This window comes from Vipera berus (genome assembly GCF_964194415.1).
Source record: "Vipera berus genome assembly, chromosome: 4".
In the NCBI taxonomy this organism is placed as follows: domain Eukaryota; kingdom Metazoa; phylum Chordata; class Lepidosauria; order Squamata; family Viperidae; genus Vipera; species Vipera berus.
In genome coordinates, this window is record NC_138206.1 from 122,198,278 (window position 1) to 122,213,605 (window position 15,328).

Here is a 15,328-nt window from a genome sequence, read left to right on the forward strand (position 1 = left end):
CAATTGCTACCCCTGTCAACAGAAAGCTAACGGGGACTCTTGAACCAAACATCAAACTTCAACAGCAAGCAGAGATAATGCTCGGGTTTAACAAGCCCCCATCTTCCAAAACACCTGCGTCTACCACACAACCAATGATGTTTGTCTTGAAAGGACAGGGCAGCTAAAGACCAGATATAGATTGAGGTGTGTGTGTGTGTGTGTGTGTGTGTGTGTGTGTGTGTGTGTGTAGGCTAAAACCTACGAAGAACTGTTACAATAATTGGGTATGTCTAGTCCAGGGCTAGGCAACCTTGGCTCTTTTGTGACTCGTGGACTTCAACTCCCAGAATTCCTGAGCCAGCGTGGGGGAACTATGGCCCCTTCATGACTGGTGGACTTCAACTCCCAGAATTCCTGAGCCAGCCGTGCTGAGGGGAAAGGGAGAGGTTTCCAAGCTGAGCCATGCTGGCTCAGGAATTCTGGGAGTTGAAGTCCACGAGTCATTAAGGGGCCAAAGTTTCCCCATGGCCGGCTCAGGAATTCTGGGAGTTGAAGTCCACAAGTCATGAGGGGACCAAAGTTCCCCCATGCTGGCACAGGAATTCTGGGAGATGAAGTCCACCAGTCATGAAGGGGCCAAAGTTTCCCCATGGCCGGCTCAGGAATTCTGGGAGTTGAAGTCCACGAGTCATGAAGGGGCCAAAGTTTCCCCCCTGCTGGCTCAGGAATTCTGGGAGTTGAAGTCCACGAGTCGTAAAAGAGGCAAGGTTGCCTACCCCTGGTCTAGTCTAATGAAAAGGAGGACTAGGGGAGAGATGATAGCAGCCTTCCAATATTTGAGGGGCTCCTACAAAGACAAAGGGGGTCAAGCTGTTTTCCAAAGCACCAAAGCGCAAGACGAAAAACAAATGGATGCAAACTAGTCAAGGAGAGAAGCAACCTAGAACTAAGGAGGAGTTTCCTAATGGTGAGAGCAATTAACCAGAGACACTGCTTGACTTCAGAAGCTGTGGGTGCTCCATCACTGGAGGCTTTCAAGAAGAGACAGGACAGTCATTTGTCTGGAATGGAACAGGGTCTGCTGCTTGAGCAGCGGGTAGGACTAGAAGACCTCCAGGGTCCCTTCCAACTGTATTATTCTATGTTCTATGATTTAAATCCCTCCCCTTGATCAATGAAACATGCATATAAGCAATTACTAAAAATATAAGGGGGGATCCGTAATTTTGCTCTAGTTGCAACATTCTGCTTTCCATAAGGGTAAATGTCCTTTTCATGCAATGCAAACTTGGAAACATTTTTCCAAATAATTCTCTGACGGGTAAATATAAACTGTTGATAAACCCAAGTGAGATTATCAGGGTTCCTGGGCCTTCTGCAAAAACATTCACAGGCTGTATTTTCAAGGTTCAAAGCAGTTTATGATAAAGTACTGTATTCATTTAAAAAAAATAACTGAATAACTCCAACCATCCCCAGGGCTATAACAGCATTCAAGCTGCTCAACTCACAGTTCTTAAAAGAAATATTTTGCAACTTTTCCCACCAGTTTGGATAGGAAATGACACAAGTCTGTTCATCATTTCCACAGCCCTGTCCAACAAGCCAAGAATGTAAGACTTGATAAAAGTTATGGAGCACGGTCTGATCTGAAAAGTCAAGGAGTACAGTAACTCATGTGGTTAAAAGTAGTCTCTGAATAACACAGGTAAGTTGTGCTTATCGCCGTATATTTTAAAGGTTATGAGCTCTGCTTTGGATGAGAAGATGCAGAAGAACAAGAAAAGAATTGCATACCAAAAAAACGGTCTGTTCCTCAAATTCCAAAGGATCGGTTCAAGGACAGTTCCATACTATCAAACGAGTACAGAAAACATCTGTGTGCACATAAAGACTACATTCTCAAGCAAATACAAAAATATGGATGGAAAATAATCAAGGAGAGAAGCGACCTGGAACTAAGGAGAAACTTCCTGACAGTTGGAACAATTAACCAGTGGAACCACCTGCATCCAGAAGCTGTGAATGCTCCAACACTGGAGGTCTTCAAGAAGAGACTGGCCAGCCATTTGTCTGAAATGGTATAGGCTTTCCTGCCTGAGCAGGGGGTTTGGACTAGATGACCTCCAAGGTCCCTTCCAACTATATGATGATGATGATGATGATGATGGTAATCATGGTTAGGACTACTATATACAGGGTGAAATAATCCAGAAGAATTGTGGATTTTTGTGTCTATTTCAGTGTGATGTCACCTAATGATGCTCTGGATTTTGATAGCTTGTGTATAGTAGCCCACATTGACACTGCTTTTATCCAAGAAGTAACTGGACTTAACCAAACAATTTGCACTATTGGAAACTAAACAGTGTCTGCAGGGTTCACACATATTGCTGACCTATGGCGTGTTCCACTGTGGTTTATTACATAAGCAGGAATTGACCAGGATCAACATACACAGCCATAAATTCTGGTTTATAAATTACAATGACTAGGTTCATTTAATATACTGAACCAAACAAAGTCCATTAAAGCTTAATTCACGTGTAAACCAAGTGTACGGTCCGTTCCTATTCACCTTAGGAGACAGTTAATTCTTTAAAAAGTCCAGTCACTCGGGGCTCACTGCCTAAAGAATCAAAGTTATTCTGACATTAATACCAGCCAATGCATAGGAAAAAGGCCTCAGTAAGAATAACGCCACATGAAAAAGAAAGAAGATTCAGTATATTTTAGAACACGGGATACCTTTTATCGATGGCTAGAAAAACGAGGTAGAGAAAGGAATTTAACATGTGTTAGTAAGTTAAATGTTGGAAACCCAAACAATATGTTGCTGATAAAATATTAAGTACTTGTGAATGAATATATGTATGTCTATGTGTGTATATATATATATGTATGTGTGTGTGTGATATATGTATGTGTGTGTGTGTGTGTGTGTATGAATAATGACACTCAAATCTCTGAAAAATGCTTTGTAAGAGGACAAAATAAAGAAAGCAGGCATGACTCATCTATTATATGTTGTTATTGGTTTGAAAATAACCCAAGCATTCATTAACTGTTGAGGCATCAAGCTGTAAGAAAGATCTCAAAACTGAACCTCAAATTTCAGTTGCTAAGCGAGACATTTAAGTGACGTTTGCCCCATGTTGCCTCCCACAGTTGTGAAGTGAATCACTGCAGCTGTTCATTTAGTGACCCGGTTGTTAAGTGAATCTGGCTTCTCCATGGACTTTGCTTGCAAAAAGGGATTGCGTGACCCCAGGACACAGCGACCATCATAAATACGAGTCAGTTGGCAAGAGTCTGAATTTTGATGTTGTGACCACGGTGGATGCTGCAAGGGTCGCCAGTGGCAAAAGCGACTTTTTTGCCAGTGCCGTTGTAACTTTGAATGGTCACTAAATGAAGTGTTGTACGTCAAGGACTATCAGTAACTGGGATGGTGGAGAAGCTGGCCTCGGACTGCAAGCAGGCAGGAAATGTTTGAAGCTGGGTAAAAAAACCTCATTTCAGGGTTCTCGCACTGCAGGTCCAACCCCGATCCTCCGTAAAGACAAATGACAGACGCCTTCCTGTTCTATTGTTTCTAGCCAAACTGCAGCTCGGATACGGACCCACAAAAGTCACGCGAGACATGAGTCACGACGACGTGTCTGACACAAGTTGCTACTGCTGCCCTGGGCCACCTTGGCTTCTCAGCTGGATGGGGGAAAAAATAGCGGTGGGTTTTCAATCTTCACGCGGCAGCCCCAAGAACTGAATAAAGAGAATTTCCGTTTCACTTTGAAGAACACTAGGAGAGCCTGCCCAGGAAGTTCGTCACGTGCAACAGTTCAGTGACCATTCGAACGGAAGAACTGACTTAGGACTGTTTTTTCACACTTGCGACCATCGCAGCATCCCCGTGGGTGACGCGATCAAAATTTGGAGGCTCGGTAAACGACTTCAAGAAAAAAAATGCAAGGAAGTCCGGTTGCCTCTTGAAAAAAAGGGACTACCCTGACCTGGAGGACAGAGAATCTTCACAGACATTTTCTCTGTCCTCCGTCAAGTTGATTCCACAACTCTGAGTTTCAATGTTATGGCGAGACACATTTCCTCCACTCTTCTCCTCCTCACCTTACGCCAGAGGCCCCCAACCTTTTGGGCACCAGGGACCGGTTCCGTGGAGAGAGGTTTTTCCGCGGACTGGAGAGTGCGTGGTTTGGTGTGTTGCCTGCATCCCAAGGATGGGGATTCACTTGCTTGTGCGGACCAGTTGCTGGCATGGCGCAGCCCGGTACCGGTCCATGGACCAGGGCGTTGGGGACCCCTGGATTAAATGATCACAACTATACATATATACATACATATACACATACACGTACACATGCATATATGCATACATGTGTGTATGTATGTATGTATGAAATGGTTTAGGGTTTCCTGCCTGAGCAGGGGGTTGGACTAGAAGACCTCCAAGGTCCCTTCCAGTTCTATTCTATTCCATTCCATTCCACTCCATTCCACATTCTATTCTATTCTATTCTATTCTATTCTATTCTAGTCTAGTCTAGTCTAGTCTAGTCTAGTCTACATTCTATTCTATATTATTCTATTCTGCATTCTATTCTACTCTATTCTATTCTACTCTACTCTTATTCTATTCTACTCTATTCTAAATTCTATTCTATTGTACATTTTATTCTATTCTATTCTGCATTCTATTCCATTCCATTCCATTCTGTATTCTATTTACCGTATTTATCGGCGTATAACACGCACCGGCGTATAACACGCACCTCATTTTAAAAAGGAAATTTCAGGAAAAAAACTTAAATTTCGCGCTGCTGTGCGGTATTTACTATGGGTCATTAACATTATATCGGCGTATAACACGCACACATCATTTGCCCCCTATTTTCAGGAAGAAAAAGTGCGTGTTATACACCGATAAATACGTATATATAAGCCTTTACTACAATGCCATTAAATCAATCCTGGCAGAACCTGGAGAGGTTTGACTGCAGAGCTCTTTTCCCTGCCAAGGGCTGCACAATTTTGCAGTCCAAAACCACCACAAAAAACTCCAAGGGGTTCAGAATCGGCAGCTGTAAAGCAACAGTCATAAAATAACTGTTAGCTTCCTCTCAGGTTTTTCAGCACCTGCTGTAAAAAATGTCATACAAACACAATTACAGTATCTCAGAAGCCTAGGGTTTAATTCACAGGTAGTCCTCTACTTACAACAATTCATTTAATGACCGTTCAAAGTTACAACAGCACTGGAAAAAGGTGACTTAGGACCCTTTTTCACACTTAGGATCGTTGCAGCATCTCCCATGGGTCACATGATCAAAATTCAGATGTTTGGCAACTTACTCATATTTATGACCATTGCAGCGCGATCCCCTTTTGCGACCTTCTGACAAGCAAAGTCAATGGGGAGGCCAGATTCCCTTAACAATCATGTAGCTAATTTAACAACTGCACAGTGATTCACTTAACAACTGTGGCAAGGAAGGTCATAAAATGGGGCAAAATTCACTTCACAACTGTTTTGCTTATCCACTGTGGTCTTGCCTAAATTTGGCCCCAAGAATTGCTCACTTTCTCCCAAGGTTTTGTTTTAGAAATTCTACTTGAGTTTCTAAAATCCGGGTGTTGCCGGAGAGGGGAAAACACCAGCACAGACTCTGAATTTCCCTCCACAAACAAAAAGTATTTCTGGGCTAGATTCAAAGTGCAACTTTAATGCCTTCTTGGAAGGAAACCACAAAGGCCTTGACTAAGTAGAGATACCAAACATTGTGCTATGAATTTTCCCCAACCACAATTAATTCAACAAACAACTACTGGGAAGAAACCTCTTTCAATCCACTATTTGGTTAGAACAATTATTCCAATATTCTCCACCCTCTTCATTCATTATCATCGGGGTATTTCCTGTCACCTGAAAGATACGCAACACGCGCGCACGCACGCACACATAAAAAAATCCCCACTATAATTGAAAATATCACCTGGCAAGACTGGAGATATCCATACATTTTACACAACAAGGTTGTTTTTTTTGCAGCAGATGGAAAGAACTGATCTTAATCACAAAATAAAGCACACTACATTGTTTGCTTCATTAAACAAGACGCCAAAATGAAACCTGGTTTCCCCGTCGTATTTTTTGTTCAGCCTAACTATTTCTCAGCTTTAAGATGTATGGACTACAACTTCCAGAATTCCTAGTGCTGGCTGGGACACTGGAAAGGGATGTGCATTTTGTACACAAATGTAATAATCTAAAATAAAAACAATTATTTTTTGGGGGGGAGGGGAAACTTGTAGGGTTTAAAATACCAGCAAACCGCAACTATAATTTAAAACCGCATTACCACTGCTGTTTTATTTCTCCCGTTACAATAAATGAAGGCATCTATGGAATTCTTTGCTAATAATTTCAGAAATTCTGGAGGCCTTTTTAGCAATCTGAATATACTAACAATTGAAACTTAATAACATTTGCAATGTTTTAAGGGTGTCTATTCAGCAATTTTAGATCCGCACAGGTCACAAACATCCCTCAAACGCTACTTAATAATCAAGTTCTCCAAGGTTAAGCAAGTCAAACGAGATATCGAGATATCAGAATAGGTGCAAGAAAGACGGGAGTCCTTGACGTGAAAGAGGCAGCTACAGGAACTGATGAAATAAATAACACTCTTCCAAATAATCGTAGGGAAAAACCTCCAGAACCGAAGTCCTCCTAAGACTTAATTGGACTGATTTTTTTGTTTTTGTTTCGGCGTATTAGGATTTTTACCAGGGATGCCATACAATTTGCCTGCAGTTCTTAGCCCTGTCATTCTTATTTAAAAAAACGAAAGTCGCCTCTAAGCAGAAAGAGCCGTGATGATGCTGGGAAAAAGGCTAGAATAATCTGCCTTTCAAAGAAGGAGCCTCAGGAAACAGCAGAAGCGGCCTGGTTATTATTATTTTTTTCTGTTGTTTTTCCTGTTGTTTTTGCAAAGCCTCCCCCCAGAAAATAAAATTTAAAAAACGATGATGGGGGGGGGGGGGCTGAGCGCAGCCGGGCTCTCCTCCTTTGTAGCCCTGGGGAAAGCCAGCAAATTCACCAGGCTCGGCCCCATCTGCCTCCCCTGCATTAATTCACATAAACACCCCCCCACACCCCACCCCACCACCAAAGGAGGTTGGGACGCCGTTCCCACCCTCGGGGACCCCCTCCCCTCCCCCTCTCCTTTTTTTCTTTTTTTAAAGGAAACTTTCCCTGGATCACCTCCGCCCGGGATTGACAGTTCGGCCCGGAGCCACCAAAGGCGGTCGTTAAGCGGGGCAGCCCTCCGAGGCTCTCTTTCCCTTCCCCCCCCCCCGCCCCGGATTTCGGACATGGACCCTCCCGCCAGCCAAGCCCGGGCCCCCTGCCCCACTCCCAGGCCCATAAGCCGCGGCCCAAAGACCCGGGCCGGGCTAACTTTTACCCCCACCCCAACCCCCCCCCGGGCCGCCGAGGCCGGATCCTCCGCGAGGGCCCCCCCCCACGCCAGGCGCGGCTGGGGGTCTGGGAGCCCCAAGTGGGTGGGGGGTCTCCACCTGGGGGGATCCGGCGGGGGCTCTTCCCCCCCTCCAGGCCCGGGCAAGGGGAGGAAAGGGAGGCCTGCAGCGCCCCCCCTCCCGCGGAAAGACCCCCCCCAGTCCTCGGCCTCCGCTGGCGGGAGAGGCCGGCCGCCCCTGGCTGCCAGCCCGGGCCGAGGAGGAGCAGGAGCAGGAGGAGGAGGAGGCGGCGGCGGCCCTTCCCTTCCCTTCCTTCCTGCCCCGGGCAAGAGGCCCCGCGGCCTGCCCGGCCCGGAGGAGCGGCAGGAAGCGCGGGCGGCGCGGCGGGGAGAAGCCCCCGGCCCGTCGGGCCGAGCAGCCCCCGCCCGGGCCCGCACAAAGAGGCGGAGGCGGCGGCGGCGGCGGGCGCGCTGGCTACAATGTCTCCGCCGCCTCGCCACCATGTAGCCAGCCGGGCGGGCGGGCGGGCGGGCGGGGGCGTCTGGCTTACCCAGCGGCAAGGCCTTGTTGAGCAGGTGGGAGCTGCCCATTGAAGCGGGCTCCGGGCGGCTGCCGGGCGCGAGGAGGCGAAGCAGATGGCGGCGCCCCGACGGTCCCCCCGCCGCCCGCCCGACCCACCGACGCTGCGCCCAGCCAGGCAGGAGGGAGGCAGGAGGGAGGGAGGGAGGGAGGGGGAGGCGCGGCCCAGCCCGGGACGGAGGCGGCCTCGATCTCCCGGTTGCTGCCAGGCGGCGGCGCAGAAAGGCGAGCGGGCGGGCGGGCGAGGAAGGAGGCGGCACCTACCCGCGGGAGCCTCCGGCCGGGCGAAGGCGACCAGCGGCGGCCACTGCTGAGGCTCCTCCGGCACCGCGACGCCGCCGCCGCCGCTGCTGCAGCTCGGCCGCCCCTTCCGTCCTCCGCTGGCCGGCCGAGCCGGGCCCGCTGCGGCCGGGTGCGTCGCTCGGAGCGGGCAGCCGGGCTGGCCGCCGCTCTTGCTGGCGTCCCTCGCCGATCCGGTGGCCGGCGGCACGTTGGGATCTGCGAACACGAGTCGGGGTCAGAGGGGAGGGAGGCAGGCTGAGGAGGCGCCCGGGCTTCGGGGAGGGCGGGAGAAGGAGCAGAAGAAGTCGGGGAGACGGGGTAGTCTTTGGGGCCCGGTCCGCTGGAGACCCCCGGAGTTCTAGCCCTGCCTTGGGCCTGAAAAGCAGTTGGGTGACTTGGGACCGGGGCTCTTCCGACTTGGCCCTTTGATGACTTGTGGACTTCAACTCCCAGAATTCCTCAGCCAGGCACTGGCTGACATTTGAGGCAGTCACCTTGAGCTATGCCGCTGGGGGATTCTGGGAGTTGAAGTCCACACGTCTTAAAGGTTGTTTAAGGGACAGCATCTTTTCTTGCTTGAGTTAATTCACTTATGAAGAGGTAAGAACAAACTTTGCAATTTCCCCGCTATCATCTTACACTTGGTGTGATCGGGTGGCACGCTTGGTTGGTGGGCTGGCCTAGTATGGGCTGGGAAGTAACCTGCATTGGGTCCAAGTCATAATTTTGATATTTTTTTCTTCCATGCAGTCTGCACCTATTTATTTTTAATTAGCCAAGTGTTGATCCCTTGATTGCAACAGGAATTGACCGATGGTCTTGTCACCCCAGCCTGATGCTCTGGGCTGAGAGAGGAATTGGCTCAAAGTCACCCAGCCGGGCTTTATGGATGTGGCAGAACTAGAACTCACAGTCTCCTAGTTTCCAGCCTGGTACTTTAATCACTAGCTGTGGAATGACCACAGCAAATCCAGGCTGACCAGCCAGACTGAAGAATTGAAAAGCATCTCCGGAGAAGGCCCTGGTCAGCAACTTGAAAATTGACACCCCCCCAAAAATGTGAAAATTACATCCATGAAATCGCTAAAAGCCCAGATCAATTTTGAAGAGACCGTCAGGGTTTTTTTTTCTTTAAAAAAACTTAAAAAGTGGGACTTTCTTCGTCAAACTGTTTTTTTTTAAAAAAAATCAGCTTGTCCAGTTAGAGATTTTAAGGGCCAAAAGAAAAAAAAATCTGATAGAGGACCCTCAGTTTTAGATAAGGATATTGATTCATCTTGCTGCGGGGGTGGGGAATAATATCAGATTGAAGAAGGATGTTGAGGCCATCCAGTCAAAGGGTCCAAATCCAGCCCTTTTCCTCCTCTGGATCATTTGCAAGGAAATTAATCAGGGTGTCAACCTATTAGGGAACAGCAGATGGTCCAGTTATACAACAGGACCAAAGTGCCTGGGAAAGATGACTCAATGCACACATGTCCAGGTCCCGGTTGTCCCAAAGCTGCTTTTTCGAGAGGTAACTGGACTTTCTTGTTTTTCTTTGAAGACATTTCCCTTCTCACCCAAGAAGCTTCTTCAGCTCTGCACTGGATGGTGGGGAAGGGAAGGATTGCTATTCCTGCAGGAAGCGCAGCTCCCCCTTCTCAATGACTCAGGTGACCCCGAGGACACAGGTAAACCTCCAGGTGGCCTCAGCGACCCTCTGGAAGGATGCAAATGACCAGCGGTCTGCAAGGAGTATAAATCCTCCCATTCCCCACCATGCAGTCAGAGCCGAAGAAGCTTCTAGGATGAGAAGGGAAACGTCTTCAAAGAAAAAGTCCAGTTGCCTCCTGAAAAAAAGCTTCAATCACGATTACAACGTGCTTGATCCAGAATAGGGACTATTTCCTTTCGAGGACCCCAGCCTTGAAGAGCGGGGTGCTTCTGTCCGCCTGCCCACCGCTGGCTTCCCGCAAAGATTCCCCCGGTTGCAAATCCCCACCGGGTTCAAATCCCGTGCAACGCCGAAGACTTCCCCCCCCAGCAGGAAAATAAAAGTAACCCCCCCGCCTTCTTCTGCATGGGGGTGGGGAAGCGGCGTCAGCGAAGGGAGCCTCCGTTTCGAAACTCTCCTTGCAAACTCAACAGAGAGGCGCTTTCTTCATTTTTCCTCCTTTCCACACAACCCCTTTTTTTTAAAGGCGGGGGTGTCGGGCGGGGCGTGGAAGCGGGTCCCCTAAACCTGTCGTTGAGTTTGAGCTCTCCCATCCGGGAGAAAACGCTCCGGAGGGAGACGTCAAACCAAGGATTGCGCGCAGGCGGCTGCCCGGCCGGGTCAGCTGACTCGCATCATGCAGTACACCCAGGCGGCCGTACGTGGGGAAGGGGGCGGGGGCGGGAGAAGGCCCTTCACTCGTGTAATGGCCGTGCACTTCACGGGCGGCTGCCTCACCTGCCTGCAGCTGGAGCCACGGGCCGCGCAGCCAAGACATGCCCGGCAGACGAAAGCAGGCCGGGTCCTTCCTTGCGCGAACGTGGGAACGCGTTTCTTGCTCTCCTCCCTTATCCGGCGGTGGCAACTGCACGGTGGCACAAGAAGGAAGAAGAAACGGAGATGATTTTTGCAACTCGCCCTCGGGAAAATCTGACCACGGGGGGTGGTGGCCTCCTCCCCCCTCCCTCCTTGCAATTCAGTTGAGACCTTTCGGGTTGTTTGCATGCGAAAATACACAAAAACACAGCAAAAACCCGCCCCCGCGCCCCAACAAGCAAACAAAAGCCGTGGCCCCCTCAGTCGAGCCCACCGACCAAAAGGGGGTCGCTGATTCCTCCCCTTCAGGCGATGCCCCCCCCCCACAACTTTCAGTTGCTGATGGATAGAGGTAAGGGTATAAAGTAATACATGGTTGTCCTCCAGCGGTTGGAATAATAACAACAATAATAATACAACCAACAATAATATAATAACAATAGCAACTAATCCTAAAGCAGGAGGTCTTCAAACTTGGCCCTTTGATGACTTGTGGACTTCAACTCCCAGAATTCCTCAGCCAGGCACATCCCAGGCGTGCCTGGCTGAGGAATTCTGGGAGTCGGAGTCCACAAGTCATCAAAGGGCCAAGTTTGAAGATCCCTTGTCCCTAAGGGTTAGGGTTCAGCCTTTAAAAAAATAAAATAAAATTCAGAGACCTTTCAGAAAGCTGGCTGGGAGTGGGGAATTCTGCACGGTTGCAAAGCAGAACCATGTCAAATAAAGCTCGAGTGGCATCGAATGGCGTAAGGTGGATTTCAGCCAATTCTTTCTCCCCCACTGAAACTAACCCTGGGCCTGAAGGCTTAAAGAGGGTCTGATCCAAGTTCTCAGGCGTTTATTTCTCACTTGCATTCTCTTAAAAGCTAGCTGTTCGAGGGGACCAGTGTTATATTCAACCCCAGTATCTTATTCCATTCTCTGCTGAAAAACAACCAGGATTTCTCCAGTTTCAGCGGGGGGTGGGCTAGAAGACCCCCGAGATCCTTTTCAACTTGGTTATTCTTCTCTTCCATCACCAAGATGGGATAAGCATTTGGAGAAGGTAAACGGGCTTTGCCCTCAGAGAAGGAGGGTGTCTGAGAAAGTGGCCACGTGAATCGGGCAATTGCAAAACATGCGGCCAAGCGCAATAGCCATCGTGCAAGTCCCCTGTAACCTTGAATGATTGTTAAACGAGCAGTTGTAAGTCAAGGACGACCCATAGCAACAATCTACCCAGATTCACTGGGAGTCAGGCACTGTTTATTCAGTTTGTATCCTGCCTTTATTATTTTTAAAAATAACTCAAGGACGCAAAATGCTCTTTTCTCCTCCTATTTTCCCCCAAACAACGAGCCTGTGAGGTGAGCTGGGCTGAAAGAGTGTCTGGCCCAAGGTTCTCCAGCTGGCTTTTATGGCTAAGGCGGGATTAGAACTCCCCGTCTCCTGGTGATTGGCCCAAAGTCACCCAGTCGGCTTTCATGGCTAAGGCAGGACTTGAACTCATGGTCTCTGCTTTCTAGACTCGTGCCTTAACCACTAGACCAGGGGTAGGCAACCTTAGCACTTTTATGACTGGTGGACTTCAACTCCCAGAATTCCTGAGCCAGCCTGGCTCAGCTTGGAAACCTCTCCCTTTCCTCTCAGCGTGGCTGGCTCAGGAATTCTGGGAGTTGAAGTCCGCGAGTCCTATAAAAGAGCCAAGGTTGCCTGCCCCTGCACTAGACCAAACTGGCTCTTTACAGTTTACTATGCAAATGTAATTATGATTAAAGAACAGTTATTTGCAACCAAGAGATACTCGCAATTCATTAAAAAAAAGTTTTTCATGCACATGCCAAAAATTAAATATATTTAACATGGCCCAAATACAGGAAGACCACCAAATAGCACAGGATTTCAGTCAGGAAGCCCAGCTGAAAACAAATGATGGTGTTCAGCCCAGCCTTGAATTATCATGTGGTCCCCACCAGGAGGAGACGCCTCTTCTAGCCACAGGCGAGGGTTTCCATCCTCCGACTCCGTTTGTAGCCCTGGAGTTGTATTCCTTAGGCCGCCCAGGAGGAGGTGCCTCTCTGCCCCTTACTATTGTCCTCCATCTTCTCTGCTCCCTTCTCCCATTGGCATCTTAGGATTACATTACTTTGTTCTTCGCCTGCACAGTGAAAGCTTCTGCGCCGGAGACAAATTCCTTGTGTGTCCAATCACACTTGGCCAATAAAGAATTCTATTTCTTTTTTCTTTCCTTTCCTTTTTTCTTTTCTTTTCCATTCCTATTCCGCATTCTAATCTATATTCTATTCTATTCTATTCTATTCTATTCTATTCTATTCTATTCTATTCTATTCTATTCTATTCTACATTCCATTCCATATTTTCTATTCTATTCTATTCTATTCTATTCTATTCTATTCTATTCTATTCTATTCTATTCTATTCTATTCTATTCTACTTATTCTTATTCTCTTATTCTATTCTATTCTATATTCCATTCCATGTATTCTATTCTATTCTACATTCTATTCTATTCTACATTCTATACTATATCCCATCCTATCCTATCCCATCGGGATGCAAGAATCCCTATCACTGAATATACCGTAAATGGAGTTTGGGTCTAGCAGTCCACAAATGTGTCAGAAGGAGACCTTTCAACTACGAAAATCCCAGCCTTCAATTTAGAGGTTCTTTCCCTCCTCAATTAGCCTCAACCTTCGTTTTTTAAGGAGGTACATAAGCATCTCTAGAGCCACACGCTGCCGATGGTGCTGATGACTCACAAACTGAGTCAGGCGGGCACGTAAATCCACTTTAAATCCATGCCTCTCAATGGGAGGCGGATTCAACTTGATTGGGGCTCCCTAAATACAAGGGGAGAAATTTGCATTCCTGCTGTCAAGATGGTTCTTAGCTGCTAAAATAGTTGAAAAAGTGGCGTTTGTTTGTTTTTGAGGGTCAGAACAACAAGGGCCCCTGGAAGCTAGGGCTTTTGTGTGCCACACTTTTGCACCTGGAAACGTTGCGTACCTCCCACCCCACCCCCAGAACACTATCGTTTCTCTATTTCCATCCACAGTACTGCTCCGTTTGCAATATTACATCTCAAGACCTCTGGAAAAAAATAGAGAAAGTTTGCTAAGCCAGGATGATGATTAAGCCCTTTAAAGATAGGGTTGCAGTTTGGAAGGAAAGAAATTGGCAAAAAACAAAAAACCCCACCCAAATTATGGCAGTAGTGAAACAATGCAAGAGCAGAGAATGGTTTTTAGGGAGATTTATTGTAATCTCACACAGGGGATGATATAAGCAACCTACGTCTGAATGCTGGCTTCCCATCAGCCACTGTTGCTGTACACCACATTGATGGAGGATTAGCTTCCGAACCTGTTTGAACTGAAGGGGTGTGTGTGTGTGTGTGTGTGTGTGTGGCTCCCAAGTAGGAAGAATATTTCACAAGTTTTGGTGCCTTTTAGGGGCAAATTCTCACACCAAAATGTCACCCCTTGAGACAAGAGTGCAAATCCTTCCAGACCACACCAAACTCTCAAACAGTGACAAAATCACCAAGTTTGGTAGAATGATAAAATTCCATAAAAATATGTCCCACTTTGTTGTAGAATCCTAGGCCTGGAAGGGACCTCAGAGGGCTTCCAGTCCAACCCCCTGCTCAAGGCAGGAGACTTAAGACTGTTGGCTGGGAACATTAAGGGTAGGCAAGTTGTAGTTTGCTACCCATTCACATAAAACGCATCAAAAGGCAACTTCTTTCGAGAACTGACTGGACAACCATTTGACTGGAATAACATTAAGGTTTTCTGCCTTAAGCGGAGGGTTGGGCTGGAAGACCTCTAAGGTCCCTTCCAGCCTTAGAATTCTACAACAAAGTGGGACATTTCTTTTCCCCATTGCTCTCCCAAAACATTGATGGCTCATACCTGGCTCAGGTGTTCCTTTCCTCTGCATAACCCCGGCCTCCTCCTTCCCTGCTTCCCAAGTGGATGCAGCAAGCACACTCACAATCCGAAGCACCGCCTGGAGGCAGGGGAAGTCTCCATCTAAGGTCCTCAGGATAAATGGGCTGACTTCCTCCCGGGTAGAAAGCTGCAGCTGTCTTGCAGCCTCATTTTCTCTTCTCTGTCCTCCAGAGTTGATCCTGAAAGGAGCAAAGCATCCTGAATCGGAAGGGAAGGAAGAGGTGGGCCGCTGCGTCAGCTCCGCATCAAGAATTCTTCTGTGTTGCATTTATTATCACCTACCTGGGCTTGACAGTTTTCTTGGCCACGTCACTTTATGGAATTAAGTTTGCTATCATCTTTTTCCAACAAGGTTGGTGTGTGTTTTTTTTTGTTTTTGAATAATTTAGTCAAACCAACAGACTTGAAATGGTGAGGTCTCTAATTCAATCATTAATAAGGGCTGATTCTGCTTAAGATCTGAACCCAAATAAGATCATCTTGCTCCTGATATTTGCAGAGGCATTCTTGCCGGTATTTT

General features: G+C 47.7%; 1 protein-coding gene across 2 annotated transcripts in view; it reads right to left on the reverse strand.

Moving 5' to 3' along the window:
- Window positions 1–8,200, reverse strand: part of CTBP1 (C-terminal binding protein 1) — a 57,995-nt gene extending 49,795 nt beyond the window's left edge. For both annotated transcript variants that reach the window (XM_081328010.1, XM_081328009.1), the window contains exon 1: window positions 8,030–8,200. In XM_081328010.1, coding sequence (XP_081184136.1) covers window positions 8,030–8,069 — 40 coding nt within the window. In that variant the 5' untranslated portion in view covers window positions 8,070–8,200. The remainder of the gene's footprint in view (window positions 1–8,029) is intronic.
- Between the last annotated feature and the right edge of the window lie 7,128 nt (window positions 8,201–15,328).